At 46.5% G+C, this 23,646-nt stretch overlaps 4 protein-coding genes across 7 annotated transcripts; 3 read left to right on the top strand and 1 right to left on the bottom strand.

The window, feature by feature from the left end:
* The first annotated feature begins 762 nt into the window (after positions 1-762).
* Positions 763-2,802, top strand: LOC115529989 (endonuclease domain-containing 1 protein). Its single transcript, XM_030339146.1, has 2 exons — positions 763-1,333; positions 2,101-2,802. The coding sequence occupies exons 1-2, from the start codon at positions 986-988 to the stop codon at positions 2,683-2,685; spliced, it is 933 nt and encodes a 310-aa protein (XP_030195006.1). The 5' UTR covers positions 763-985; the 3' UTR covers positions 2,686-2,802.
* A 1,463-nt stretch (positions 2,803-4,265) lies between these two features.
* ufsp1 (UFM1-specific peptidase 1) lies at positions 4,266-5,291 on the bottom strand. Its single transcript, XM_030339047.1, has one exon. The coding sequence runs from the start codon at positions 5,189-5,191 to the stop codon at positions 4,487-4,489; it is 705 nt and encodes a 234-aa protein (XP_030194907.1). The 5' UTR covers positions 5,192-5,291; the 3' UTR covers positions 4,266-4,486.
* Positions 5,278-9,678, top strand: LOC115529898 (zona pellucida sperm-binding protein 3). Of its 2 annotated transcripts, none has more exons than XM_030339045.1 (8): positions 5,278-5,738; positions 6,149-6,276; positions 6,388-6,491; positions 6,891-7,068; positions 7,729-7,846; positions 8,614-8,705; positions 8,909-9,003; positions 9,245-9,678. In XM_030339045.1, exons 1-8 carry the CDS (start codon positions 5,694-5,696, stop codon positions 9,304-9,306), a joined length of 822 nt encoding a protein of 273 aa, XP_030194905.1. In that variant the 5' UTR covers positions 5,278-5,693; the 3' UTR covers positions 9,307-9,678. The 2 variants fall into 2 exon arrangements, with proteins under 2 accessions (XP_030194905.1, XP_030194906.1); XM_030339046.1 differs by having other exon boundaries at positions 6,894-7,068.
* A 4,742-nt stretch (positions 9,679-14,420) lies between these two features.
* Positions 14,421-23,581, top strand: epoa (erythropoietin a). Of its 3 annotated transcripts, none has more exons than XM_030337994.1 (5): positions 14,421-14,485; positions 18,507-18,637; positions 19,876-19,962; positions 20,310-20,474; positions 20,847-23,581. In XM_030337994.1, exons 1-5 carry the CDS (start codon positions 14,473-14,475, stop codon positions 20,997-20,999), a joined length of 549 nt encoding a protein of 182 aa, XP_030193854.1. In that variant the 5' UTR covers positions 14,421-14,472; the 3' UTR covers positions 21,000-23,581. The 3 variants fall into 3 exon arrangements, with proteins under 3 accessions (XP_030193854.1, XP_030193852.1, XP_030193851.1); XM_030337992.1 differs by lacking the exon at positions 14,421-14,485 and adding an exon at positions 14,677-14,904; XM_030337991.1 differs by lacking the exon at positions 14,421-14,485 and having other exon boundaries at positions 17,598-18,637.
* The last annotated feature ends 65 nt before the right edge of the window (positions 23,582-23,646 follow it).

Genomic DNA, 23,646 nt, shown 5'->3' on the forward strand with positions numbered 1-23,646 from the left:
TTTCTTTGTCTGCTTTATTGTGCATGCAAATATTTTCATAATGCTTTACCTAAATAAACAAAATGCACCGTTTATTATAGCTTTAAATAGCTACCTGACTGCTGTGCTGCTTATCCCCAAACATCTAAAGTTCCATTCAAGTTATTTCAGAGTAAAATGAATACAAGTGAGACAGACTATATATATATATATATATGGATAGACAGATGGATCTGACTGGGGATAGGATAGGTTAATTCACTTGAGGAGGTAAACAGTCTGGTTATGTTTTTAAACTGTTTATTATCTTTCCAGAAGGACTAGGCTACTTTATTTTGAGATGTCCCTGGAATCCCCATGTTTCTTTTTAAATAACTAACTACCATTAGTGACTAGAATCATTGTATCACTTCAACACTGAATTGAATTAATGCAATCCTTAGTTACCTGTATCTATACCAATAAATATCGAAAAAAGTTGTTATTATTATTTTTTAAATTGACCCAGAAATTATATATGGGGCTAATTAAATAATATCCGGGGCTTAAGCCCCGAATAAAACAGCCTAGTGATGCCACTGCGTCATGGTAGGCTTAATGGTGTGTAATTATAAGGTGTAAAAGAGAATAAATAAAGAAATAAATAGGGCGAAGAGGATTCAACCAAAAAACCCTCTGTGGTAGGCATGCCCTACCAGAGCGCGGTGCTTGCACGTCGGACCACATATGCTGCTCTGCCTCAGGGGTGGGCACGCGGTGGTGGGCGGCGGGGTGGGGGGGGACTTCAACCACGTTCAGCATTGCAAGTACTTCCTTTACAATCTCACAGATGTAACTGCACTCGAGTGGCAAGTGGGCTGGATGGCTGTAAAGGTGCATGAGGAGTACGTTGGTTTGCATAACAATCTCCCGATTAGAGAACACCTTGTGGAGTGGCGGCGTTCGTTTTGCGAGTTGAGCCATCGAACCCCATGGTAAGACACAGAGAAAAAACTCTGTGGTCGTGATGCCTGTACCAGAGCGCGGTGCTTGCGCGTTTCGCTCGCCAGCCGTCGACCACCTGCTGCGCTCCTTGCTGCTCCCGATGCTGCTGCTGCTGCCGGCGGGGCGGGCGGCGGTGGTGGGGGACTTCAACCAGGTCCAGCATTGCAAGGACTTCCTCTACATGGGCACCCCGCCCCGCGGCTACCTCAGCTCCGACTCCTTCACGAAGATCTGCCAGCATTACGAGGACCAGCCCCGCTACGTCACTCTCTATGATGCCCGCAGACACATCCCCATCTATTCAGCTTACACCTTCAAGAAGTCCGACGGGGAGAAGACGTTGGACTTACCCTGGATGTTTGAGCCTCAGGTGACCGCTCTGCGCTGGAGTCCAGGGAGAGCACTCTTGTGTATCTTTTTGGGGGTTGCTGTCAGTTTAAGTGTTTTTTTGGTTTGGTTGGATTTCGTTGAATAGGTTATTCAACTATGACACACTGTTACCACATCAGGCAAAGCAAATAGGGTTGGAGATTGCCAATGTACCACATATCCGATTTGGCAAGGACATGACTCGGCAAAGAACTTGAAAATCAAAATACAGTTTCATGGAATTCCTCTTAAACGCACATTATGTAACATTGATACCCATGGGTACTGCAGTCCAAATGCAAAACAATTATCCGTTACCGGCCCTTCTCCCAACATGCTCACAGAGGTGGCATGATTAGCCGAGGGCAACAATACATTTGGAGAGGGGCTCAGGCCCCCCTTCCCTTCAGACAGATTTCCAGCAGTACTGGCCGGTTTAGGGGCAATGACAAAGAGGGAGGTTAGGTCTAACCATTTAGATGCCTCTACCAGCAATCGACTGCTTTCATTCATCTCACAACCGGACAGGAAGCAATACGGAAAGGTTACCACGTCTTGAGCAGGCCAATTGCCGGTGGGCATTACAGTATTATTAAGTTGGCTGATACTAGCCAATGGCAAGGAAAAATACCTTAAGAAAAGAAATGCGAAATGAGTCTACTCACCTTGTCTGGGAAGACCGAAACTCCCATATTCTTATGCATTATAAATGTTTCACTCTCCACTTGCTTCCCATGTCGTGATGTCTCCCCCACCCCCCTCTTCCAGCTGGTTTCAGACAAGGGTAGCAGCAACATGACGCCCTTTGGCCAGTCCTCCTCCGCCTACACCCCCCCGGACCTGGAGGACAGCCAGGCCACGCTGGAGGACTATGCCGAGGCCATCCGGTACGAGCGGGGCCAGCTGAACCCTGTTGGCCACCAGGCGGACCCCTCGGACAAGGCCTCCACCTACACCCTCACCAACGTGGTCCCCCAGACCAGGGAGTTGGCGGGGTCCTGGGCGCAGCACCAGTGGCTCATCCGCAAGCGCCTCAACAACTTCTGCGGCGGGCGGGCCTTCGTGGTGACGGGGGTGACCGACTCCGGCACCACCGTCCGCAGGGGGAACGTGGACCGGGTGGCCGTCCCCGACTACGTGTGGTCGGCCTACTGCTGTGCCAATTTCGACCGCAACGCGCCGTACTCTGAGCGCTACAAGTTCCCGGCGTTCGCGGCGTACGGCCCCAACGACCAGGCCCACAGCCAGGTGCTGGAGGTGCCGCTGAAGAGCCTGGAGAAGTTCCTCGCTGGCAGGATGGCGGTGAACCACAACTTCCAGCTCTTTCACAATGACTGCATGTCAGGCGGCTAGCGTGGAGAAGGATCACACCACCATGATTCCACGGGCCAATTTATCGTGATATTATTTGAACCCAGGGTGTTTTTAATGGTCGTTGGAATCAATAAAAAAAGGAGAACTTTAACAGTACCAAGTGTTACCGTGTAAAGTCATTATATAGGTTGGGTACCCTGCTTCCAATACGATTTGGAATTAAAAAATGCATTCATTAAGATAGTCTATAACACACAATCAAATAAAATGGTTAACATAGATCGTATGGGGTTTACGCCATATACTTACGCATCTTAGTTATAGTTTATGCAATAATTTCATATTTTACACACATTCCAGACAACAAATCAAAAAAAGTATTAAGAAACTGTTGAAAAAAATAAATGCATCAGAGCGATCTCAGTTAGGAAAGGGGTTTACCAAACCCACAGCAGGAGAGGTAGTCGGCGTAATAACGGTAGCGGATAATCTCTCTCTCTCTCTCTCTCTCTCTCTCTCTCTCTCTCTCTCTCTCTCTCTCTCTCTCTCTCTCTCTCTCTCTCTCTCTCTCTCTCTCTCTCTCTCTCTCTCTCTCTCTCTCTCTCTCTCTCTCTCTCTCTCTCTCTCTCTCTCTCTCTCTCTCTCTCTCTCTCTCTCTCTCTCTCTCTCTCTCTCTCTCTCTCTCTCTCTCTCTCTCTCTCTCTCTCTCTCTCTCTCTCTCTCTCTCTCTCTCTCTCTCTCTCTCCATAAGTGCTATATAAATACGATACATTATTTTTAGGGGTCCAAGCCAACAGGTTGGATCCCTATTGTTTTTGTAAGGATTTTTATACTACCTCCCCGTGAAAGTGGAACCACAGCCCAAACCATAAATGGTGCACACGCGCCAATTACATGACTAGATCCAGAATCGGCACCGCTACTCAGATAACAAAATCCAGACACGCCGGTCCCTAGGTGGCGCTATACCAAGGAATACGCGTTTGGGGCTATAACTCCCACACCAAACCTCCCAGAGTCCAAAAACTTGTACACACAGATGCACTGGAGTCTGCTGCATCTTTTGGCCTAGGCCACGCCCATTTGCGTCTAGATTTTTTTTTCGCAAAATCGCGAAAAACGCAAAACAGTTTTTTCGCTACTCCTCCCACATTTCTCGCCCGATCAACACCAAACTTTGCACACAACATCGTCAGACGCACACGCAAAGAATGCATGAAACACTTTTTTAATCTGTCCTTCGACGACGAAACGGTAGCGTTTTGAATATTGGTTTATTAGCTAAATTAGACGTGGAATATCAAAAATCCAAAGAAATCCAAAGTTAGACATCGGATCGAGTCCACATTTTACACACATGTTGGTGCTAACCTTAATGTCGTTCGATAAAAATTTCGGAAAATTTCGCCATTAGGGGGCGCAATAAACGAGGAAATTGTATATCTTCTACAAAATTTCGCCGCGAAAACGCTTCACTGACTTATGCTTCGCGTTGTGCCGGCGAAGCGCACATTTCTTGTCGCGTTGTGCCGGCGAAATGCACACTTCTTGGACCCCTGCATAACTGCTTGCAGTTCTAGTTTATATTGATTTTATAATTCAATGACATGAAACAAAGATAACACCGAAATGAATATCAGATTTATTTTGGTCTTAATGAATAGCACAAGAGAGACCTGTGATATTCCAGGAGACTTATACATTATTTGTTAAATAACTTTATAAAAAGCTTGAACAAAATCGCTTCTCTACATCTGTGCGGTACATTAGTGCAACAACTCTCTTGGCCACACCGTGGCGCCGTATCTCCTTTACTGCGGGCCTACAAGTGAGCGAGCCATTAAACGTGTCTCTTCCCAGTGAGTGGAAGACACAAATTGTAAAAAGAGCATTGGTCAAGGGACGAAACTTTTATCCAACGAACCCAACCGTGCGTTTGCAACTCAGTTTTCTCCAGCGGCTTTCCGTAGTAGTGCGGGTCAACTACCAAAACACTGCTCCCATGCTTCCCACTACACACTCCCAGTATCCCTTTAGACGAGTTGTCCCTGTCCCCTCCCATCATCACCGGGGACCCGTGCGTCTCAAAGTGCCGATGGAGCTCCTGGACGGCCACCTCCTCCAGCTCCGCACCGCCACCCCGCACATGCACCACCCTGCACGGCACGTCGTAGAAGAAGTCGAGAACGAGCGACGCTTCAAACGTCCCGATCCATCCCCGGGACCCCCTAAACGAGTCCTCTTTATCGCCCATGGAGACCAGGGCCTGCTGGATGTCCGGGAGGCTCGGAGGGGGTCGACCTGACTCACGGCTGAAGCACAGCCAGGAGGCCATGGTCTGCACCGTGCGGTAGCCGCATCCCCAGCCTCGGTCGTCCTGGCCGTCACAGCCGTAGTGGTAGTAGAGGTAGTCTCCGCTCACTATGGAGCATCTCGAATCCGGCGGATCGAGCCCGGAGTGGACCCGTCTCAGTAAGGACTCGGACCCGTTAGTCAAACCCTGGTTGTGATCTGTCCCCCAGTCGATTGCTGCTGTGTTGTTCATCTCGGTTAACCTTATTTTCGTACGATTATAGTCAGCGTTAGGGTTCGGTGTGTCTGTTAAACAACTGTGGAGTTGATTTGTTATTAGTCCGTGTGGAGACCTCGCAACGATCTTAAGTTCCGGTTTTGTGGATGCTACATGGTTTTCTGTCGCTCATGTTGTCTGATAAGGACACCTGTTGTGTGTATGCATTTGATGGACTTGGATGTTTTTTTCTCCAACGAAACAGAGATGTCGACGTCGAACTATTTTCTATGTATGATAGTTTTGAGATTTGTGCAGGGTGGTTTGATTGCAGACCAAAGTGATCTGAAAATAGGACAATACGCTGGACTCGAGATAAAATGTGAAGAAACCAAGATGCGGATATCGGCAAAACGAGAGTTTTTTTTTTGGAAATAGAATCCCATTCTTACGCAAGTGTCTTCAACTGGGCGACAAAGCGCCCAAAGAGTCCTGCAGGGCGACGTGGAGTGGACCCAGACCTGGTCCCAAGTCTGAGATGGTCATCGACGCTAGACTTAAGGAGTGCGGGACCGAGTCCACAGTAAGAAACGAGTGAAAAAACAAAGTCGATTCTTTATTAATTTTATTACCTTTTTTTTTTTTTTTTCAATGCACATTTCTTGGACCCCTGCATAACTGCTTGCAGTTCTAGTTAATTGTATTACCTTTTTTTTTTTTTTTCAGATAAGTTCAAACAAAACATAGGCCTGGTCAATTGCATAACGTAAATGTTATACATTGATTAAACATTCAATTGATGAATAGGCCCGTTTCTGATCACAATTTACTACTTATTTTATGTGAAAATATGCCACTGTTGGCGGCATGTATCCAATAGGGGGTGTTTCTCTACTTGTTCTAATCCAAGGCCAAATTTGTGGCACAATTTTTTTTTTTGAGTCAATTAATGACGTAATTCTATACATTTGTTTTATAATCATTCACACCCAGGTGGATGGCGATTGGCTTATCTATTACAACCATCTGGTGCTGTGTCCTGCGGTTCCCTCAACCACTAGAGGAAGTCTGATGCTAAACCATGTCACCACTCTCATACCCGTTGAGTGCCATTACAAGAGGTGAGGCAGATTCCCAATCAGGGGACAGGTTGCAGTCGTTGAGGCTGATGATATAGGGCGATTGCCACCGGTCCCCAATGTATAGCCCCTCTGTAACAACGATGCATTCAGAAGGCAGATGGTGAGTGGACAGCCGTTGACCCCCAAATGGCTGCCCATGACTGCCACTACCAGCGCCTACGGACTGCTGCACTTTTCCCTTCGCACCATGACAGGTGAAAAGACTAAAGGCCGATATAGGTCACTGGGAACACTGGTTCATGTTCCATAGCCGGGAAAGAGAGCAGTACTTTTCTCTTTTACAAAGTTTTATTATATGTTTTTTACAAAAATTACAAAAATAAATAATACTTAATTTCCATTTGCAATTTTCTTTTTATTGTGACTATAGGCTGTATCTCTACACACATTTTTTCTCATACATATTTAATTTTACCAACAGATTGTTTTGGAACAAATGTTATTCGTAAAATAAAAAATAATTTAGCATTAAGGACATAATTCCACAGAACTCTCGACCCAGTTCAATATCGTTTCATAACAGACTACCACCAGTAGGCCTATGTAATACTTGTTTACAGAAACCTCCTGTACGTCTGTGTCCTTTGCCGCAGAAGGCTTCACCGCTCCACGTAGTTCCTCCACTAACCAGCAGGGGGAGACGGTGTTCCTCGAGGCAGGTGTGGAGGCCCCGCAACACACATCGCTCAGGGTGTACGTCGACCACTGTGTTGCGTCATCCAGCCCCGAACCCCTTGAATCCCCTGGCTACGAATTCATCAATAATCACGGGTCAGTCGGGTAGATAAAACGTTAGTTATAACCGGGGGGAGGAAGAACACACAAGTGCCAGCTAGGGAAACAACTGGGGTCTCAGCCACTGTTATGAAGGCTGACGTTTCTTGGCTCAAAGGACCCCCTGAACCGCTCCATTCTGCACCTAGGGGGGTACTTTCCTGAGGCTGAAGGGGCGTCCCATCTGCTCATCATTGAGGGGAGGGGCGCTCCAGGAATGTCTGAATTGTGTCCCTCATCCTCCTCTCAATCACTGCCTCCAAACTGTCCGGTTGTAGTCCGACCACAGAGTGGGACTCCCTCCCCATGCTTGGTGTGGCCTCCTCCCAGGCACCTCGCAGCGAAGAACAGTGTGCTGGCTACCACAGACTAGGAGAACTAGGAGATCTGCAGTAGCCTGCTGCACAGAAGGACCACAGCCTCCTAAGGAAGACTATCTAGAACTTTATTGAATCCCCTGCACGGACACTTGACTCGGGGCACTTGGGTTTGAATTGGTTGTCAGAGTCGGCAGCGTTTTACACAGTAGAACAAAAGTATCGTGATTAGCATTAATTGTGATTTGATTTGTTCCCTTACCGTCAACCCTCGACCAAATGACCCACTGTCGTGTGTGTGTGTGTATGTGTGTGTGTGTGCGTGTGTGTACCATCACAGCTGCCTCATGGACAGTTTAGTTCCGGGCTCCTCATCTGCGTTTCTACCAAGGAGGCGAGACGACCGGCTCCTCTTCAGTATCCCCGCCTTCCCCTTCCTGCACTACTCTGGGATCCAGGTAATGGCTCAGCGTTCTGGGCTGGACACCCGGACCATTTTAATTCAGGGCATTTAGCAGATGCCTTTACCCAAAGCGACTTACAATAAGTACATTTGTCAGAACAAAGGGAAACAATATATCACTGTCGGTAAAGTAAGGATGTTCATAGAACAAAGTGCCAAGCACCAACAATCACTACGTTAACCCAATCAGCGTAGACAACAAGGATGGTTAGGATAAGACGCTACCCAACTTGGTTCTGTTTTTGTTTTTTTTACCTGGACGTACAACATAACAATAAGTGCGAACATTAAGTGCTAGGTCGACAAACTACAATAAGTACGTACATAAAGTGCCAGGACGCACAACATACAATAAGTGCGTACATAAAATGCAAGGACGCACAACATACAATAAGTGCGTACATTAAGTGCCAGGACGCACAACATACAATAAGTGTGTACATTAAGTGCCAGGATGCACAACATACAATAAGTGCGTACATTAAGTGCCAGGACGCACAACATACAATAAGTGCTTGTTGAGTGAACACGTCCACTTGTGATATCACACATGATATCCATGTGACACCTCTCTGCGGTAAGCGTGATTGCAGAAGTAGTCGAGGACCTCTCACTGCCAATGACCGTAATCTCGCTGTGTGCGACGGCCGCCTTTTCCCCGCTCCTTGATGGCCCTTATCTGTCGTCACTCAGTTTGCAATCTCGGTCCTATAAGGGAGCTGATTTGAAATGGGCTCCCACTGCTGTGCTTTGTGGTTTCAGATGTACATCAGCTGTCACCTTAGGGCCACTCTGGCTACAAAGGCACCTGACTCTCAGAACAAGGCCTGCTTCTTCCACAGCCCAACCTTCAGGTGGACACGCACGCACGCACGCACGCACGCACGCACGCACGCACGCACGCACGCACGCACGCACGCACAAGCACAAGCACAAAATACATTTCATGGCAAACTCTGAAACATAAGCTTTGCACCTTCTGAGGGGACCTTTTCGTCAGGCTCTTCCTCACATGAAGACCTCCCCGCCTTTCCTCACACCCTCCTCCCCTCTTCAGCTGGTGCCCGGCTGAAGGCAGCGTGGAGATCTGTGCGTGTTGTAACTCTAACAACTGTTCAGACGCAGAGAGCGAGAGAGAACGTCCTCCGCATTGTAAATACCCAAGTATCTTTACTTTATCTGTTTCTATTAGTTATTTTTGTATTCCATGTTTTACTTTTTATTTATTTAGAATTTAATATTCAATTTATATTTTGTATATTTTGTGCATAGAGTGAGAGGTCAATTTTTTTTTTTTAACTTTATTAAATAAGTCCCATTTTATCTGTATAGACCTTAATCACAGGTACAGTCTCAAAGGGCTCAACAGGCCGTATATTCATGACTGTTTCAGGGGGGGAGCGGGTGGTGCGAGCGACAGTGTGGCCCTTGCAGCACCTCGACCGGTCCCACTGAAGTGGCCGGATCCCGGTCATGCTCAGAGGAGTCCAAACTGCGGCCCCCGTTTGGGTGTGGCGTGGCCCGGGTCCCAACACGGCCCCCCGCCGGTCGTCAGCTTCGAGCCAACACCACCGCATCAATAATGTACATCACAGTGAGATGAGGGTGTGAATGTGTGGTTGGTATGGTGTTGGAACAAGTATTTGTAACAAATCTTTCATGGCTGACAAAAAACATTTGGATAGAATTCCAATGTGGTAAAAAAAACGAGTTTTTCTTCTTATTGTCGAACAATAGGCTGGCCCTCACCAAGGCTTTAAACAGATCGTGGCAATGGCCTGTCTTCAAGTATTTCTCAAATGCTAAATAAAACTAATTGTAAATCAACTTTGTTGGCGATTTGTCCACAAGCGTCAGGGTGTTCACTGTTATCCTTATTTGTCTTTTTCCACAAATGTCTGTAGAAATGTAGAATGTACACAAAGCCCGGGAATATGAATAGTTGATCATCACCCCCCCCCCCCCCCAAACAAGCAATACGACTAGCACCCATCCACACCATGCCAGGCCATGCAGTCTCAAGAGGTCAAACCTGTCTACATATATCTTACGTGTCTATATATATCCAGCGCCTGATCAGTCACACACACACAGGGATGTGCGTAATGTGGGCTACAGTTTGCAGTGGGTATCCAGAGGCTCCTCCTGGGGTTATTCATAACAATAGAGGTGAGGGGTTTGAATCTGGGTCCCCGTGAGGTAGAGAAACACACACTTATCATGGTGCAGCCAGACGAGGTCAGCCCAGGTCAGCCCCATTCATCCTATATACATCTATAGTTCCTCTCTTGGACACAACCACTTTTCGAGTTTGTCATGGCACATGGGTTGTCAGCTTAGCCTATCAGGAAGCCTGTATTATCCCAATAATCATCCCGACTTTAACTCATCAATATCACCCCAACAATTAAATATACGGTTCAATCTCTTTTTTGCAGTATTTTTACAGTTTATGCATATGCTATGTTTGTCTCCAAACATAGCTATGCTCATTATTATAAACTACCATGGCCATAGACAACCCTTTTGTGCGGTGAGAAGCTCTTCATTATAAGGACTTTGTGTACCTCCTTGGCAGCCAGGAAATTGAGTCTGAAGTGTGTTATGGTAAAAGGTTACTCCGAAAGAAGATTACCTGAAAATAGCCCAGTGCCGACGCCCTGGTGTAACACCTTATCGGAAGCGGAGGATAACGAATGAAAGGATGGAAGAGGGAGAGGGTGACTGGCTGAGATAGCACCGCGCCTAGAATAGCACAGCTATGGGAGATATGGGATAGATATGGGAGAGAAGGAGGGAGGGATAGCAACAAGTTTGAATTAAGTAGGATATTTATATTTCTACCGTGCCGCTGCATTATCGTTTTGTGTCAGTATGTCTTCTATGATCTTAAACGTCCATGCTGGTAGCCCTGGCAACCAACATTATGTGGTCATCAAGTAGCGCTAGAACTGCAGCCGGTGGTACAGTTCCCAGTGCCATGCAGGAGGGCAAAGGCAGGAGGCGCGGTTTACGGCCTTCTGCAGTACTGCACAGCATTTATATCCCTTATCCCATATTTTCCTAGCCTCTCATTTTCAAAAGTCGAACCACTGCGAGGCGGACGATTTTGGGTTATCTGGCTTTGATACAATGAGGTGGAGGAGGCACGGAAGGGTGTCATCGTGGCGCTGGGTTTGATGTCAGTCAAACTGCGCACACACGGGGGGTCTTTGCCGTCCGCTACGCAATGCCGATGTGGAAAGTTATGATTCACCACAGAGTCACAAGTGATGCAGAGTCAGGCGGAATATGAAGGATTCCGCCACAAAGAAAGTAAACAGAGCTACAACAAAGACTGTGAAGCCAGCCAGCCGGACGGTGCTCTACGTGTTCTCCCCCCCCCCCCCCACACACCCCCACACCCACTTACACACACAAAATACTATATCGTACGTGCGCAAATACACACATCGCACACACACAGGCAGACAGGTAGACAGACAGACAGACGGACACATACACACAGACACACACACACACACACACACACACCAGGTGACCACGCCGGCGGCCGCGGTGGAGCCTGTGTCGCGGACGCCTCGGAGAACAATGACTTCCGAGAGGGTCGGCTCCTGTTTCCCCCCGGCATCCTCCCCCCCCCCTCCCCCATCCTCACTACATTCTTATGTCCCCCTAATCTTTCCTGTCTTGTGGCGCGCCAGCCTACCAGACACCCACACATGAACACCAGAACACACACACACACACACGAAAGTGCACCTAACCCTTTTCCAAACAAAGACTTTCCTGGCATCTATTGACTATCATGTGAACTCTCTCTGACCCAGCTGTTTCAAATGTTGACCCCTGTCTGCATTTGCGATTGTAGGTGTGTGCGTGTGTGTGTGTGCGCTGTTTGCTCATGTGTAAAACATGCACGTGGGCATATGTAGGTAGGGCGAGCACACTTTTGTGTCTGCATGCAGCATGTGTGTGATTGTGTCTGCAGTGTGTCTGTCTGTACATACGTATTCATGTATTAATGTAAGTGTGTGTGTGTGTGTGTGTGTGTCTTTACATACATATGTATGTATTAATGTATGGGTGTGTTTGTGTGTGCGTGCATGAGTGTGAGAGAGAGCAGGAGACTTTGGGTTCACCCACCCCCACCTCATCCCAAATATGACGGCCGCTTGCCTTTCCTGCACGTGGAGTCACTGTGACGAGCCCACCACCCCAGGCAACCCCCCCCCCCCCTCCCTGCAAGACCCTCCCTCCCCCTTCCACACACATACACCCACACATACACACACTGCGCTGCATGGTTCGCAGCACGTACCTTGTCGTCGTCCCCCCACCCCACCTCTCTGTTTTCCTTGTCATGTTGGCCCAGAGGAAAGCAAACAGCCCCCTTGGGGGCTCAGAGCAAACAGAGCTCAAACGTCAGCGCTGCACCACGAGGACGAGGGGCCACACTGCGTTCAGACCTCAAGCACACGCTCACAGAGACCTGTCTATGGATCATATATATATATAGAGAGAGAGCGACACACACAAAAGGCCAGTGCCAATGGCGTTCCATGCTTGGGTTATTTATCTTTGCTTGGTGCTCGCCCCATGCTGTATTATATTGGACTGTTTTCACGGAGGCTTCATCGTCAGACAAACACAGGCGTCGCTCATAATACTAATTATGTATTATGAGCAGGCTACTTTTGTGTACACAGGCAGAGGGTCCATGGTGAATGATGGGATACCCACACTACTGTAGTCTGCTACCTATGCCTGGCTACACAATTGAGCCCAGCTCTGATTAGTGTCCATGGTAACCTGGGTTTTACGTTGACGGAACCGCATCCACCATTGGATGTTGAAACATTTTGTTTCAGAATATGGATGAATGATAATTTGTCAAATGTGTTTTACCCATTTAGACATTGAACCGTTTTTACGAGTTGCAGTGACTCTAGATTCGGCATCTTGCTTAAGGATGAGCCGTACGGACAGCAGGCGATCGAACCAAGTTCCTTTTGAATGAGAGCACGACGCCCTTTCTGCCCTTTCTATCCCAATCCACTTGCTCACACCATTGGATGTGGCGACGGACTGCCTGGTGTATTAAAACAACAGACAATAGACCCTGTTCCCAGAGGGGTCAACACCAAACCCAGGTGTCCCTGATGACACTAATTAAAGTACATTAAAGTAGCCGACTCATAATACATAATTAGTATTATGAGCAAGACTGTTCGTCGGACGTTGAAAATGCTGATTAGGGCAAATGATCCTACAAATGATTTAACATTGGACGTGCGCTGGCCTTTGGGTCCACATAAGCCGCTCCAGGTCTTTTGTTGGGAGACGTCACCGCTTCCGGTAGACCCCCGGAAGGATCCAGGGCTTCCCCTCTTGCGTAGGGCCCTTGGAGGGCCCTTTTGAGGACAGCCTTTCTGATGTCTCCTTGTATGACGCTGGCAATAGGATGCAGAACAGGAGCGACTGCGATGTTGTCTCGGCAGGATCACACAAAACTCTAACCAGTGAATGGCCACAAAAAAGCTCAACATTTCTCAAATACCTGTGCATTTATATCTTCCTGAATTGATGTCCGTTTCCTGCAAAGGTAGCGCTATGGTCAAAGGATTTTCCTTCCCTCCTGATCGAGGGTTTGCAATGGAAGAGGCACAGGAGAGACTGCTGTGGTCACGTGGTTGTGACCCGAGGAAGCAAGAGGAAACTATTCAAAGATTGCGGTGTGTCTGACGCTATACAGTGGCCCTGAGGTCAACTTCCTTGAAAGAGATATGCTCTCTGCATTACGATGAAGTCATCATTGTTTAAAGGGGGGGGGGGGATTCCTCACCTCTTCCTGGATGAGGTTAAGAGGTCGGCCAAAGCGGACGCGGTGAATGAGAGTTTCCCAGAATAAACACAGTAAACATCAGTTGGGAGGGGAACACAGGTATAAGGTCAGGATGTATGTCTCGACACACACTTGTAACGAGTAGCTCCTCTTCTTTGCGTGATTTTGAGTAATTTTCTAAGAGTCTAGCCGAAATCAGGTGTTTTGTATTATGGGTTAAAGAGTTTATTATTCAATACTGATGATTGTACAATCACAAGATCTGGGCTAGATGTTGGTTTGATAGAAACACTGATTAGGATTGTATAGTAGATGATGATGCAGAAAACTTTGATAAACCCAATGTACTAGGTTGGATAGATTTGCCCTGTTTCCTTTCTTTTTATTTTCCAGCCAATTCTGGAACATGATGCCAGACCAAATGAGCGTTTGAGGGGATCACTCAGAGAACAACAATGGGAGGGAAGTTACCGCACGTCTTTTGGGGAGACATTATTTACTTTTTTAGGGCAATTGTTAGGAGACATGCAGATTATCTGGATGACAATAAAAGAAAAATATTTTCGCTTTGGAGGAGGAAGTAGTTCAGATAGTCATCACCAAAACAAAGCTACTTTATTTTCAAAGTCATAAATAAAAAAAAGAACGCCATCACTTTATAGTAACACCTACCGGATAAGATCCACAAAAGAGCTTCGTTTCCAATTAATGGGCGATAGACGGACTCATGGGCGCACCGGTGAGGACCCTCTGAAGTGGACTATGCACACACGGATATGGAGTTTACCAGTGAGTTGTGGACACACTTGATGTTTCTATAAAACGGTGTTCTTTGTTGCGTGTCTCTGTCGGCGCTTGGCTCAACAGACTAGGGACTCTCGGGCAGTGAATGATTAATCGCTCGCTGCGGTGCGTAAAAGGCGCGCGTAAAAGGCACCGCGGGCCATCACGTCGTCGCCGACCTCAGGTCAGGCGAATATAAGGTTTAGTTTGGCTGCAGTGGAGACCATTCCTCTATCTCGCCACCGGGACATGAGGTTCATGCTCAGATCACCCGGACAAGGCGATGTGTGCTTGTATTGGATGGGACTATTTATTCCTTTGGTGTGACCTGTAAAGGTTGATTTTCGTTCAGACGACAGATTTATTCCACAATGTTTTTAAAATATGTGTCACCTGTTTGCGAATGTCGCAGAAAATCGTTAGAGGTAAGAGTGTTTCATTTACTCACTTTGGTTTGGCTCCGATCGTTTTTATAATATTGAGAACTTATTTCAAAAGGATATTCTCAAACCCATTGTTAATGGACATTTCAGTTATTTTTAAACTATTATGTTTTTCCTGTTAAACAGGTTAGGGCCATATATGTAGGCCATACAATGTCATAATTGTTTATCCCAAAAGCCCTCAACTTGATATACTTTTTCAAGCAGATCCTTATACGTAGCATCTAACGTCATATATTCAGATTTCTGCTCGGTTAAATCCAGTATTGTACAGTATACATACGATTTCCCAATATCGCACTGGTCAAAAAAGAGGGGGAAAAGGGGCCGTGGGATACAGTTGATGTTTTTAGGTGTATTTCGGTGGTTGTGGAATGTAGTCAAATTGCATGCAACTTATAATGTTGTCATGACGCGTTTGGAGCGCCATGTATCCCGCCTTCGCTCATGTGCTCATGTGCTCAACCATTTATTCGTTATAGGCCTAACTACTATATTTTGGGCTATACAGGCGCAACTCTGCAGAAGGAGAAACTTTGCAAAATCGCACGTGGAACCTGAATTTGCGCTTCTAGGAAACCGATGAGTCACAGTCTAGTCACAGACTCATCGAACACGACAGGAGAGCATATCTCTGCTGAGTAGCGCAGTTTCCTTCACCATCTTGTTCCTCGCAGTTGGTTATAATCTGTAAACAGGGAATCATGTATGTAGGCTATACAGTATTGAACAAGCTCCCCAGCAAGTGCCATCGTTTTAGGTCAAATAGAGGTGGCTTGGTAGATAAACATGAGACAAAACTGCAGCTTCAAACAATAGTTAATAAACAAAAACTTCACTTTCGGACCACAGATAATGAACACAGAGACACATTTCTGTTTCTTGTATGTTCTTTTCATGATGAACATAAATGGCAGTTCACATACGTTCATACCATGATTACATATCTAGATAATCAACACAAAATTTACCTATTATTTACCAATATAGATAATCAACAAAGAGACTTAAATGTCTACATGTGGCTATCCGACTACAACCTACCAGTGTTGAACAGTAGCCAAAGACAACAGTATTTTTCTCCCGTGCAACATCCATTATCTCCTACCAATTTAAAGCCTGTACCTGTGTGTGTTTGGGAACACGTGTTTCCACACTGGCGATTCATTCATTCTCACGTAGTCCATGGTAAAGGTCGAGGCCGATAATGCTGAGTCACACACTTTTAGGCAGCCTTTTTGGACGGATACCAAAGCCTACTATAATTAGCTGACGTTTTACCCACCGCTCGCAACCTTGGACAATGGCCAGCAAGGATGTTAGTGAGGTGCAAACTGTGAAAAGTTGGCAGTTTGCACAACTTGCAATCTCCAGCATGAAACTAGGATTATGGAAACCCATAGGGGTTGTTCACAGTATGGCCTTCTGTGGCTACAGGGGAGTTGACATGAAGCTCTGTCTCAGGCAGCTTTATTGACTGCGCACAGTGGGTTGGGACGTGCTCCCTTGGGGGTAGCTTGTATTGTGTAGTGGCTGAAGTGTATTATCTAGAAGCCATAAACCAGACTGGGAATATCAGTAGGCTACTTGTGGTGGTAGGGGGGGGGGCAAGGCAAAGGCAAAGACATTTTTAGTAAAGAAGTTTTCAAGATGAGCTCAGGGGGACGATATATTTGGTATGTTATTAATACGTCACCAAGACTTGAGGGAGGGTTGGAGTCACGGATCACTATCTTTGTTAGATCTGAGAGATCTGAAGAAGGTCTTTGGGCATATGATGCAGGAGAACCCTCTTCACTCAGAGTGGGATCTAGTTTGAACCACATGTAACCGTCATGTATACCTGAGGTCTGTTCAGCCATGTATTTCTAGAGCATAATGGGACTGAGACATCTTGGCAAATCGATGAACATTCAATGTACTTTTGTGACACCTAAGAGGCCTTGCTGTCAGTATATTCCTCCTGTGCAGTCTGCATGCACCAACACTTCAACGGTTCACAGGGATTCACCAGATACATAAAGAATGGTGTTTATACACCATGGATATACGATGACTGAACCCTTTGAGGAACTTCAACCTCCCAAATGGCACCGACCACTTAATTCCACAGAATACTCAGAAGTCATTAGCTGTAAAATCTGTAATACCTTTCTCAGGACCTTAATATGATTAGTCACCGTGCGTGGCACTTAAGTGTGCATGTGAACCTCGTTTGGTTTCTTTAGGGCGGGTCTTGTCCTGGGGTCTTTGAGTTTTTTTGTCAGGCCTTGAAGTGTCCTTTACCTCACCCAAAAAAAAGAAGCTGGGCTGTGTTCCAATGTCGTCTGCCTGCGTCACACAGCCATGTGGCTCTGAAAGGCTGCATTCAGGAGATGGCATGAGACGGGGAGAGGGGGGGTGGTGGTGGCGGAGTAGGCCAGATCTCCCACATGATCCACAACACTAGAAGCGCTGGCTGGCTAGCTTAGTTTTCCAAGCGCATGCCTCTGTTCCACAAACGGAGCACCAAGTGTGTGTCTAATCGCATGCCCACATAATTGATGCCGGCACGCCTTGGGACATCAGGTGATACCCCTAGTGTGTGGGTGTGTGTGTGTGTGTGTGTGTGTGTGTGTGTGTGTGTGTGTGTGTGTGTGTGTGTGTGTGTGTGTGTGTGTGTGTGTGTGCGTGCGTGCGTGCGTGCGTGCGTGCGTGTGTGTGTGTGTGTGCTTGCATGTGCGTGTGTGTGTGCTTGCGTGTGCGTGTGTGCATGTCTGCACGTGCGGGTGTGCCTGCGTGTGTGTGTGTGTGTATGTTTCTCAGATCCCCAAAAAATGACATCCTCAGTGAGCATGAGCCTAGGTCTGAACTCCACAGACCCATGGCGCCATGTGGTCTGAATATAGCCAGGCTGCATTTCTGACCAATTAAATGTGTAACCTATTTCTAGGTATCTTAGTGTGTGTGTTGCTTCATGGGTCCTGAAAAGCAAAAAAGTTCAGGTCCCAAATTTGGAAAGTAATGTGCTTTGTGGAAGGCCGGTCTTTATTATAGAAATATTACAGTTGATTACAATAGTTTTACTATTGCAATTGTTGCTGCAAGGGTTAGACTCTGTTGGGTGCAAAGCTTTTTTTCATTGGATAATAAATCATGGTAACTTTGTCTGTTCATTGGAGATAACCCTTGAAAAGACAGCGCATGCATGAAGACACATTTTCCTGCTTAGCTGCTACAGATAAGTAATTACGGAATTCGGGATACGTTGAATGTATGGAAATAGAATGGAATGAATCACAGAAAAATTGTGTTGTAATTCTTATGTTCAATGAATGACGTATCCACATGACTACTGTCACAACCCAGTTCAAAGGTTGGACAACCTTTGAGGGGGCACAGCACATGAGAGAACTCCAGTCTTTCTATTGATTTAAGATCGACAAATATTAATGACTGTGGGCGTCTGTGGTCTCCGTGGTGTTTACATTTACATTTAGGGGATTTAACCTGTTGAGGACAACCATCTTGGTGCCGGGATCTGTTAGCAGAGACATTAGTGTTTGTGTTTATGTGTGTGTGTGTGTGTGTGTGTGTGATTGCAGGACTGTTTGCCCTGCTGTTGATAGTGCTAGAGTGGACCCAACCCTGCCTGCCTTCCCCTCTGAGACCCATCTGCGACCTGAGGGTCCTCAACCACTTCATCAAGGAGGCCAGAGACGCAGAGACTGCAATGGTGAGGGCACGCACACATGCACCCACACACACACACACGCACACATGGCGGCACACACACACACACGCACACATGCCGGCACACACACACACACACACACACACACACACACACACACACACACACACACACACACACACATAAAAACGCAGGCACACACATAAACGGACTCGAAGGACATAAACACGAAGGCCCCCACACAAGCACAAAGACATAAACATGCACGCACGCACTCACACACACAAACACACACACAAACACACACACACACACACACACACACACACACACACACACACACACACACACACACACACACACACACACACATACAAAGACATATAAACACCCACACACACATTAACACGCATGTATGCACAAACCCTCTCCCTCTCTCCCCAGACTCTCTCATAGCCTGGTAAAAGAAAAGTCAATGACTAATAAAACGGCAAGTACAACAAAGCTACAACAAATCTATCAAAGTCATGGGTTCTGTTCTTGTTTTAATCTGACACCATTTGCACTAGAACTCCCGGCCTTTATGGCACATACGCACAAAGTTTTACTTCCAGTTCAATATTGAAATCCAACTAGGGGACTATAGGTGCACTCACATTAGGCCATCTGGCCGTGGCCGTGGCCGTTTTCACACCTAACCGTGCTCAAATCTGCCAGTGTGAGGGTGGCCAGTCTGGCCAGGCCAGGCCGATTTGGCCACTTGGGAGAGGTATGCTGCTACGGTACGGGCCGCTACGGTACAGATGCTAATGAGCCGACACGCGCACACGCACGGCTACGCAACCTAAGCTGGATGACGTATAGTCCATGCGACGACCACGGACATAATAAAGGCGACGAGCCTTCTTTCCCATTAAACGGTAAACATATATCCAAATAAGCAACAGACTCAGCAAAGTGTGAACTGTGTTCTCTGTGTTGTTGTCCATTGTTGTTAAAACTCTGACTGGCGGCAGACTTTATTATGGTCCATGCAGCGGACGCTTGGTGATGACGTGTTACGACGTGATGACGTATGTACAAGAGCCTACCGTGGCCAGGCCACAGTTGCGACGGCCAACGGCCACGGCCAGATGGCCTAGTGTGAGTGCAGGCCAGAGAACAATGGGGCCATTTGAGCACGGTTAGGTGAGAAAACGGCCAACGGCCACGGCCAGATGGCCTAGTGTGAGTGCACCCTAATAACACCACTTTCTGTCTCGTCCTCTCTCCCGGCTCAGCGGTCGTGTTTGGAAGGATGCAGTCTCTCCGAGTCCGTCACTGTTCCCCAAACCAGAGTTGACTTTGAAATCTGGGAGAGGAAAACTGTAAGTAAAAAAACATAACTAATGCATTTATAGGCTGATGTATGCCAGTTGGTGGGGGCATTTAATCAGTGAATACATTCTAAACACGGGTGGCTCCACTGGAAGTCGAACCCCTAACCCTACGAAACAAGTGTCAGGGTGGATGCGTAGTGGTTGTGGTGTTTGACTCCCGGGTTCGAACCCCATGTCCGCAGCCTATATGTATAAATGAATACAGCCTGCTCGTAATGTTTACTGAAAGAAGTCGCATTGGATAAAAAAGGCTCATGAGTCAATACAAATATCTATTTCAGAGGGGATTGTCTCAAGGTTACACACTGAAACCAATGCACTCCATGTTGTTCCAGGCAGAGGTCCAAGCACAGGAGGTGCAGTCGGGCCTGTGGCTGTTGCACCAGGCCCTGAGTCTGCTGCAGAGCTCCGTCACCAACACAGCGCTGCAGAGCCACTTAGACAACAGTCTCCGGAACCTGCTCAGCACCAACGCCGTGCTGCGCAGCCTCAACTTCCAGGTGAGGCTTTGCGTTCTCAGCGATGACGCAATGACACTCATTTCCTCCATCGTGTGCTAATGGCTGTTGATAGATTTTACAATGCACTTTGGAGAACCCAGGTTCTTCCTTTATATCACCTAGCCTGGCTCTTGGGGCTGAGCTACGAGTGTGGAGGACAGCAGGTGGATATGTGGCAGTTGAGTTGTGTGTAGTGCTAGCCCATATAAGCTACACCTTTATCTTTCGTTTTCCGTTGAATGCAGGCTAACAAAGAAGTCGTTTTCTGTGTAGCATTATTCCGCTGCTGTCAAAGGGACATGTATGAACCTGGCCGTGTTTGGCGATGGCGTCCACCATGACATTGAGGTGTTGGTCGTGTCTTTCCTCCAGGAGTACGTCCCGACAGACGGTGGCCCGGCCGGGGAAGATACATGGCGGGTATCCACGGCCACAGAACTTCTTCAAGTGTACGTCAACTTCCTGCGTGGCAAGGTGCACCTCCTCCTGTCAGGTGCGCAGGCATGCCAGCAAGACGTCAGCTGATTGGCCAAGAAACTGGACAGAGTTTTTTTTTCCTTTAATTGTATATTTATTGTATTCAACACTTTTTGACCACCCTACCACCGCGCTTATTGGACATAACGGAAAGTGGCAAATTATGTATCCGCCACGTACCAAAGAAACGGACAACTTTGGGCGGAGGCTGAGAGCCAAAATGGCGGCCCTTACTTCTTCTAAGACTGCACCTTGGAATGTGAAGACGTGGCGTCTGGACATGTGGGGGGGAGGGGGGGGGAATGGGGCAGCATACATAGACTAAGGCAGATGCATTGCACTGCTTCAAAAGCTTTCCAATCAGCACTCTTCAAGCACTTTGTGTGTGTGTATGTGTGTGCATACTTGTTGTGTGACGACCGCTCGTTTCAATTTGTGTTTGTAAAAAGTGTGTTTGTACACATACGTGTGTGTATGTGTGTGTGTGTGTGTGTGTGTGTGTGTATGGGTATGTGTGTACGTGCGTGCGTTGGTGTTTTCTGTCAATTTTACCCTTGAACCCACCTCTTTTGATTGTATGGTGGACTCACGGCAGTGGACAATGCGAGGCAGTGGACCACCCAGAGAGTATAGTTTGCACCTGGAAAACGGCAGAACGATAAGTTTGCAACATCCTTTTTCCCATCGCCACTTCAGAGAAGGCCGGGTGGAGTGTTGCCCTGATTTTTATCCTTAGCCTCACCAGAACACAATTATGTTATTCTACAGTAAATATTTTAATATATATTTGTAATTGTTCTGCAACAGATTATTTATAAAGATTTTTATTTCTGCCTTTTTAGAGCTGCAGTCACTGTTGAATGTAATTTTTTACACTCTCGCCTTTTAGGTGTGTTGGGGGGGTTCCTCGAGCCCCCTGTTGCTGGCTAGAGCTTCAAGCTCACCCGTAGAGGTGTCCGGCACACCCAGATCATCTTGAACATGTATCGTTATGGGTAGAGATGCCTAGCGTTGTCTTTTTAAAGTTTTATACTCGCTACTCTCCAGAAGTAAAGAAACATTCAGACAATTAATTAATTAAAAAAGAAAAAGTGTTTGATTTTGTGTCTCTTTTTTTTAAAGAACGGATTAGTCTTTGGTGCTATCGTTTTACCTCCAAATGACGTGTGTGCGTTTGATGACGCTAGTGCCACATGCGCAATCAGCGCTGAACGACGAGGATCCGTGCGGAAAACAATGCCAGCAGGAAGAATTGTGATTGGGCTTTTTATGGCTTACATCCTGCAAGGAGCTAAAACCTAAACCATTTTCCGGACTCCCAGGCTTTCTCATTCACACTTGCAAACAGTGCGTTGTTCCCACTCTCGTATGTCATCGCTTCACGTCACAGGCATAGCAATCAGTCCACACTGGAACTCTGCGGCGGTGACGAGGGACGCGCGTACACTTCATCAAGAGTCTAGTTAGTTAGTTAGTTGTTGCTTCCCAGCTTGAATGACGGATGGTGACCAAGAGAGTTGTTTCCTGATGATGTTTTACTTTCTTGTTTTTTCCTTTAGCCCTCTGCATTCCCACCATTCTTTAGTTATTTTAACTCAAAATATTATTGGCGGGATTAAAAAAAGGATGTGGATTTGTTATGTGTCAACAACAAGTCTATTGGGGGAGAAACAAGGTCTGTTGAAATCAACCGATAAGGGACATTTTGGCAGTGGGTTGGAGACACTGGAGTGTGTGGTTTGCCTCACGCAGTGGCGGCCAACTAACCAATTTGATTTTCCCACGTTCAAGGTTCAGAGTGTGTTTTAACAATCCTCATGGATGTCCTTATCTCAGCTGATATGCTACCGCTTATTCAGGGAGAAATAAAGTCACAAAAAAACTGATAATTACTATGTTGGATCACATTGGGCAACAAGAGGACAGAAATGGGGAGCTGGACCCGAAGTCCTCCCTAAGACCTGCAACATTAACAACGACGCTTCATCTCTGCTTCCTAATTCTTCCTTGGGATAAGGATAAATAAATACACCACCGTCTGCGGTACTTTGACTTAGAAGTGTCCATATGTTTTAAAGAAAAGGCACTTTTTTTCAATAAAGATAACATGAATGATTCAGAAATACAATCTAGACATTAATGTGGTAAATTACTATTCTGTCTGGAAACGGCAGATTTTTAATGTAATATCTACTTGTACAGAGGCCCATTTCCAGCAACCATCACTCCGGTGTCCTAATGGTACATTATTTAGCTAATTGTGTTAAAAGGCTTTTCAGCTGTGTTGGCACAGCTGAAAACTGTTCAATAAAGGTGTGAGTTTTCAAGAGAAACATGAAATTGTCTGGGTGACCCCAAACTTTTGAACGCTAGTGTTTTAGAGACTTAACTGATCTAGCCACATCTGATGTCTTGAGACTCTATTTTCTTTTTATATACTCGTCCTTTTTTTTATTTATTTATTGTGTTCTGTACTTGCTTGCAAGTTTTTAGCAAGACCACACACAATGTCTGCTTTGGATTACCTTACAATAATGCTGCTTTACAATAATTGTACTGCTTGTTGTCAAATATGTTGTATGTCGCCTTCGACAAAGATGTCTGCCAAATGAAATTAAAGTAAAGTAAAATAGTGCATATGCAATGCCTTTAGGTCCACTCCAATTAATTAAAAAGTCAACACGTGACAAGTCCA

This window comes from Gadus morhua, chromosome 17 (assembly GCF_902167405.1).
Source record: "Gadus morhua chromosome 17, gadMor3.0, whole genome shotgun sequence".
Lineage (NCBI taxonomy): Eukaryota > Metazoa > Chordata > Actinopteri > Gadiformes > Gadidae > Gadus > Gadus morhua.

Coding starts and splice junctions, on each gene's coding strand:
- LOC115529989 (XM_030339146.1), top strand. CDS start 986: ATGCCTGTACCAGAGCGCGGTGCTTGCGCGTTTCGCTCGCCAGCCGTC. Junction 1,334..2,100: donor CCTGGATGTTTGAGCCTCAG/GTGACCGCTCTG, acceptor CCCCTCTTCCAG/CTGGTTTCAGACAAGGGTAG.
- LOC115529898 (XM_030339045.1), top strand. CDS start 5,694: ATGGTCATCGACGCTAGACTTAAGGAGTGCGGGACCGAGTCCACA. Junction 8,706..8,908: donor TTCCACAGCCCAACCTTCAG/GTGGACACGCAC, acceptor TCCCCTCTTCAG/CTGGTGCCCGGCTGAAGGCA. Junction 9,004..9,244: donor GAGAGAACGTCCTCCGCATT/GTAAATACCCAA, acceptor TGACTGTTTCAG/GGGGGGAGCGGGTGGTGCGA.
- epoa (XM_030337991.1), top strand. CDS start 18,473: ATGTGTGTGTGTGTGTGTGTGTGTGTGATTGCAGGACTGTTTGCCCTG. Junction 18,638..19,875: donor GAGACGCAGAGACTGCAATG/GTGAGGGCACGC, acceptor CTCCCGGCTCAG/CGGTCGTGTTTGGAAGGATG. Junction 20,475..20,846: donor TGCGCAGCCTCAACTTCCAG/GTGAGGCTTTGC, acceptor TCTTTCCTCCAG/GAGTACGTCCCGACAGACGG.
- ufsp1 (XM_030339047.1), bottom strand. CDS start 5,191: ATGAACAACACAGCAGCAATCGACTGGGGGACAGATCACAACCAGGGT.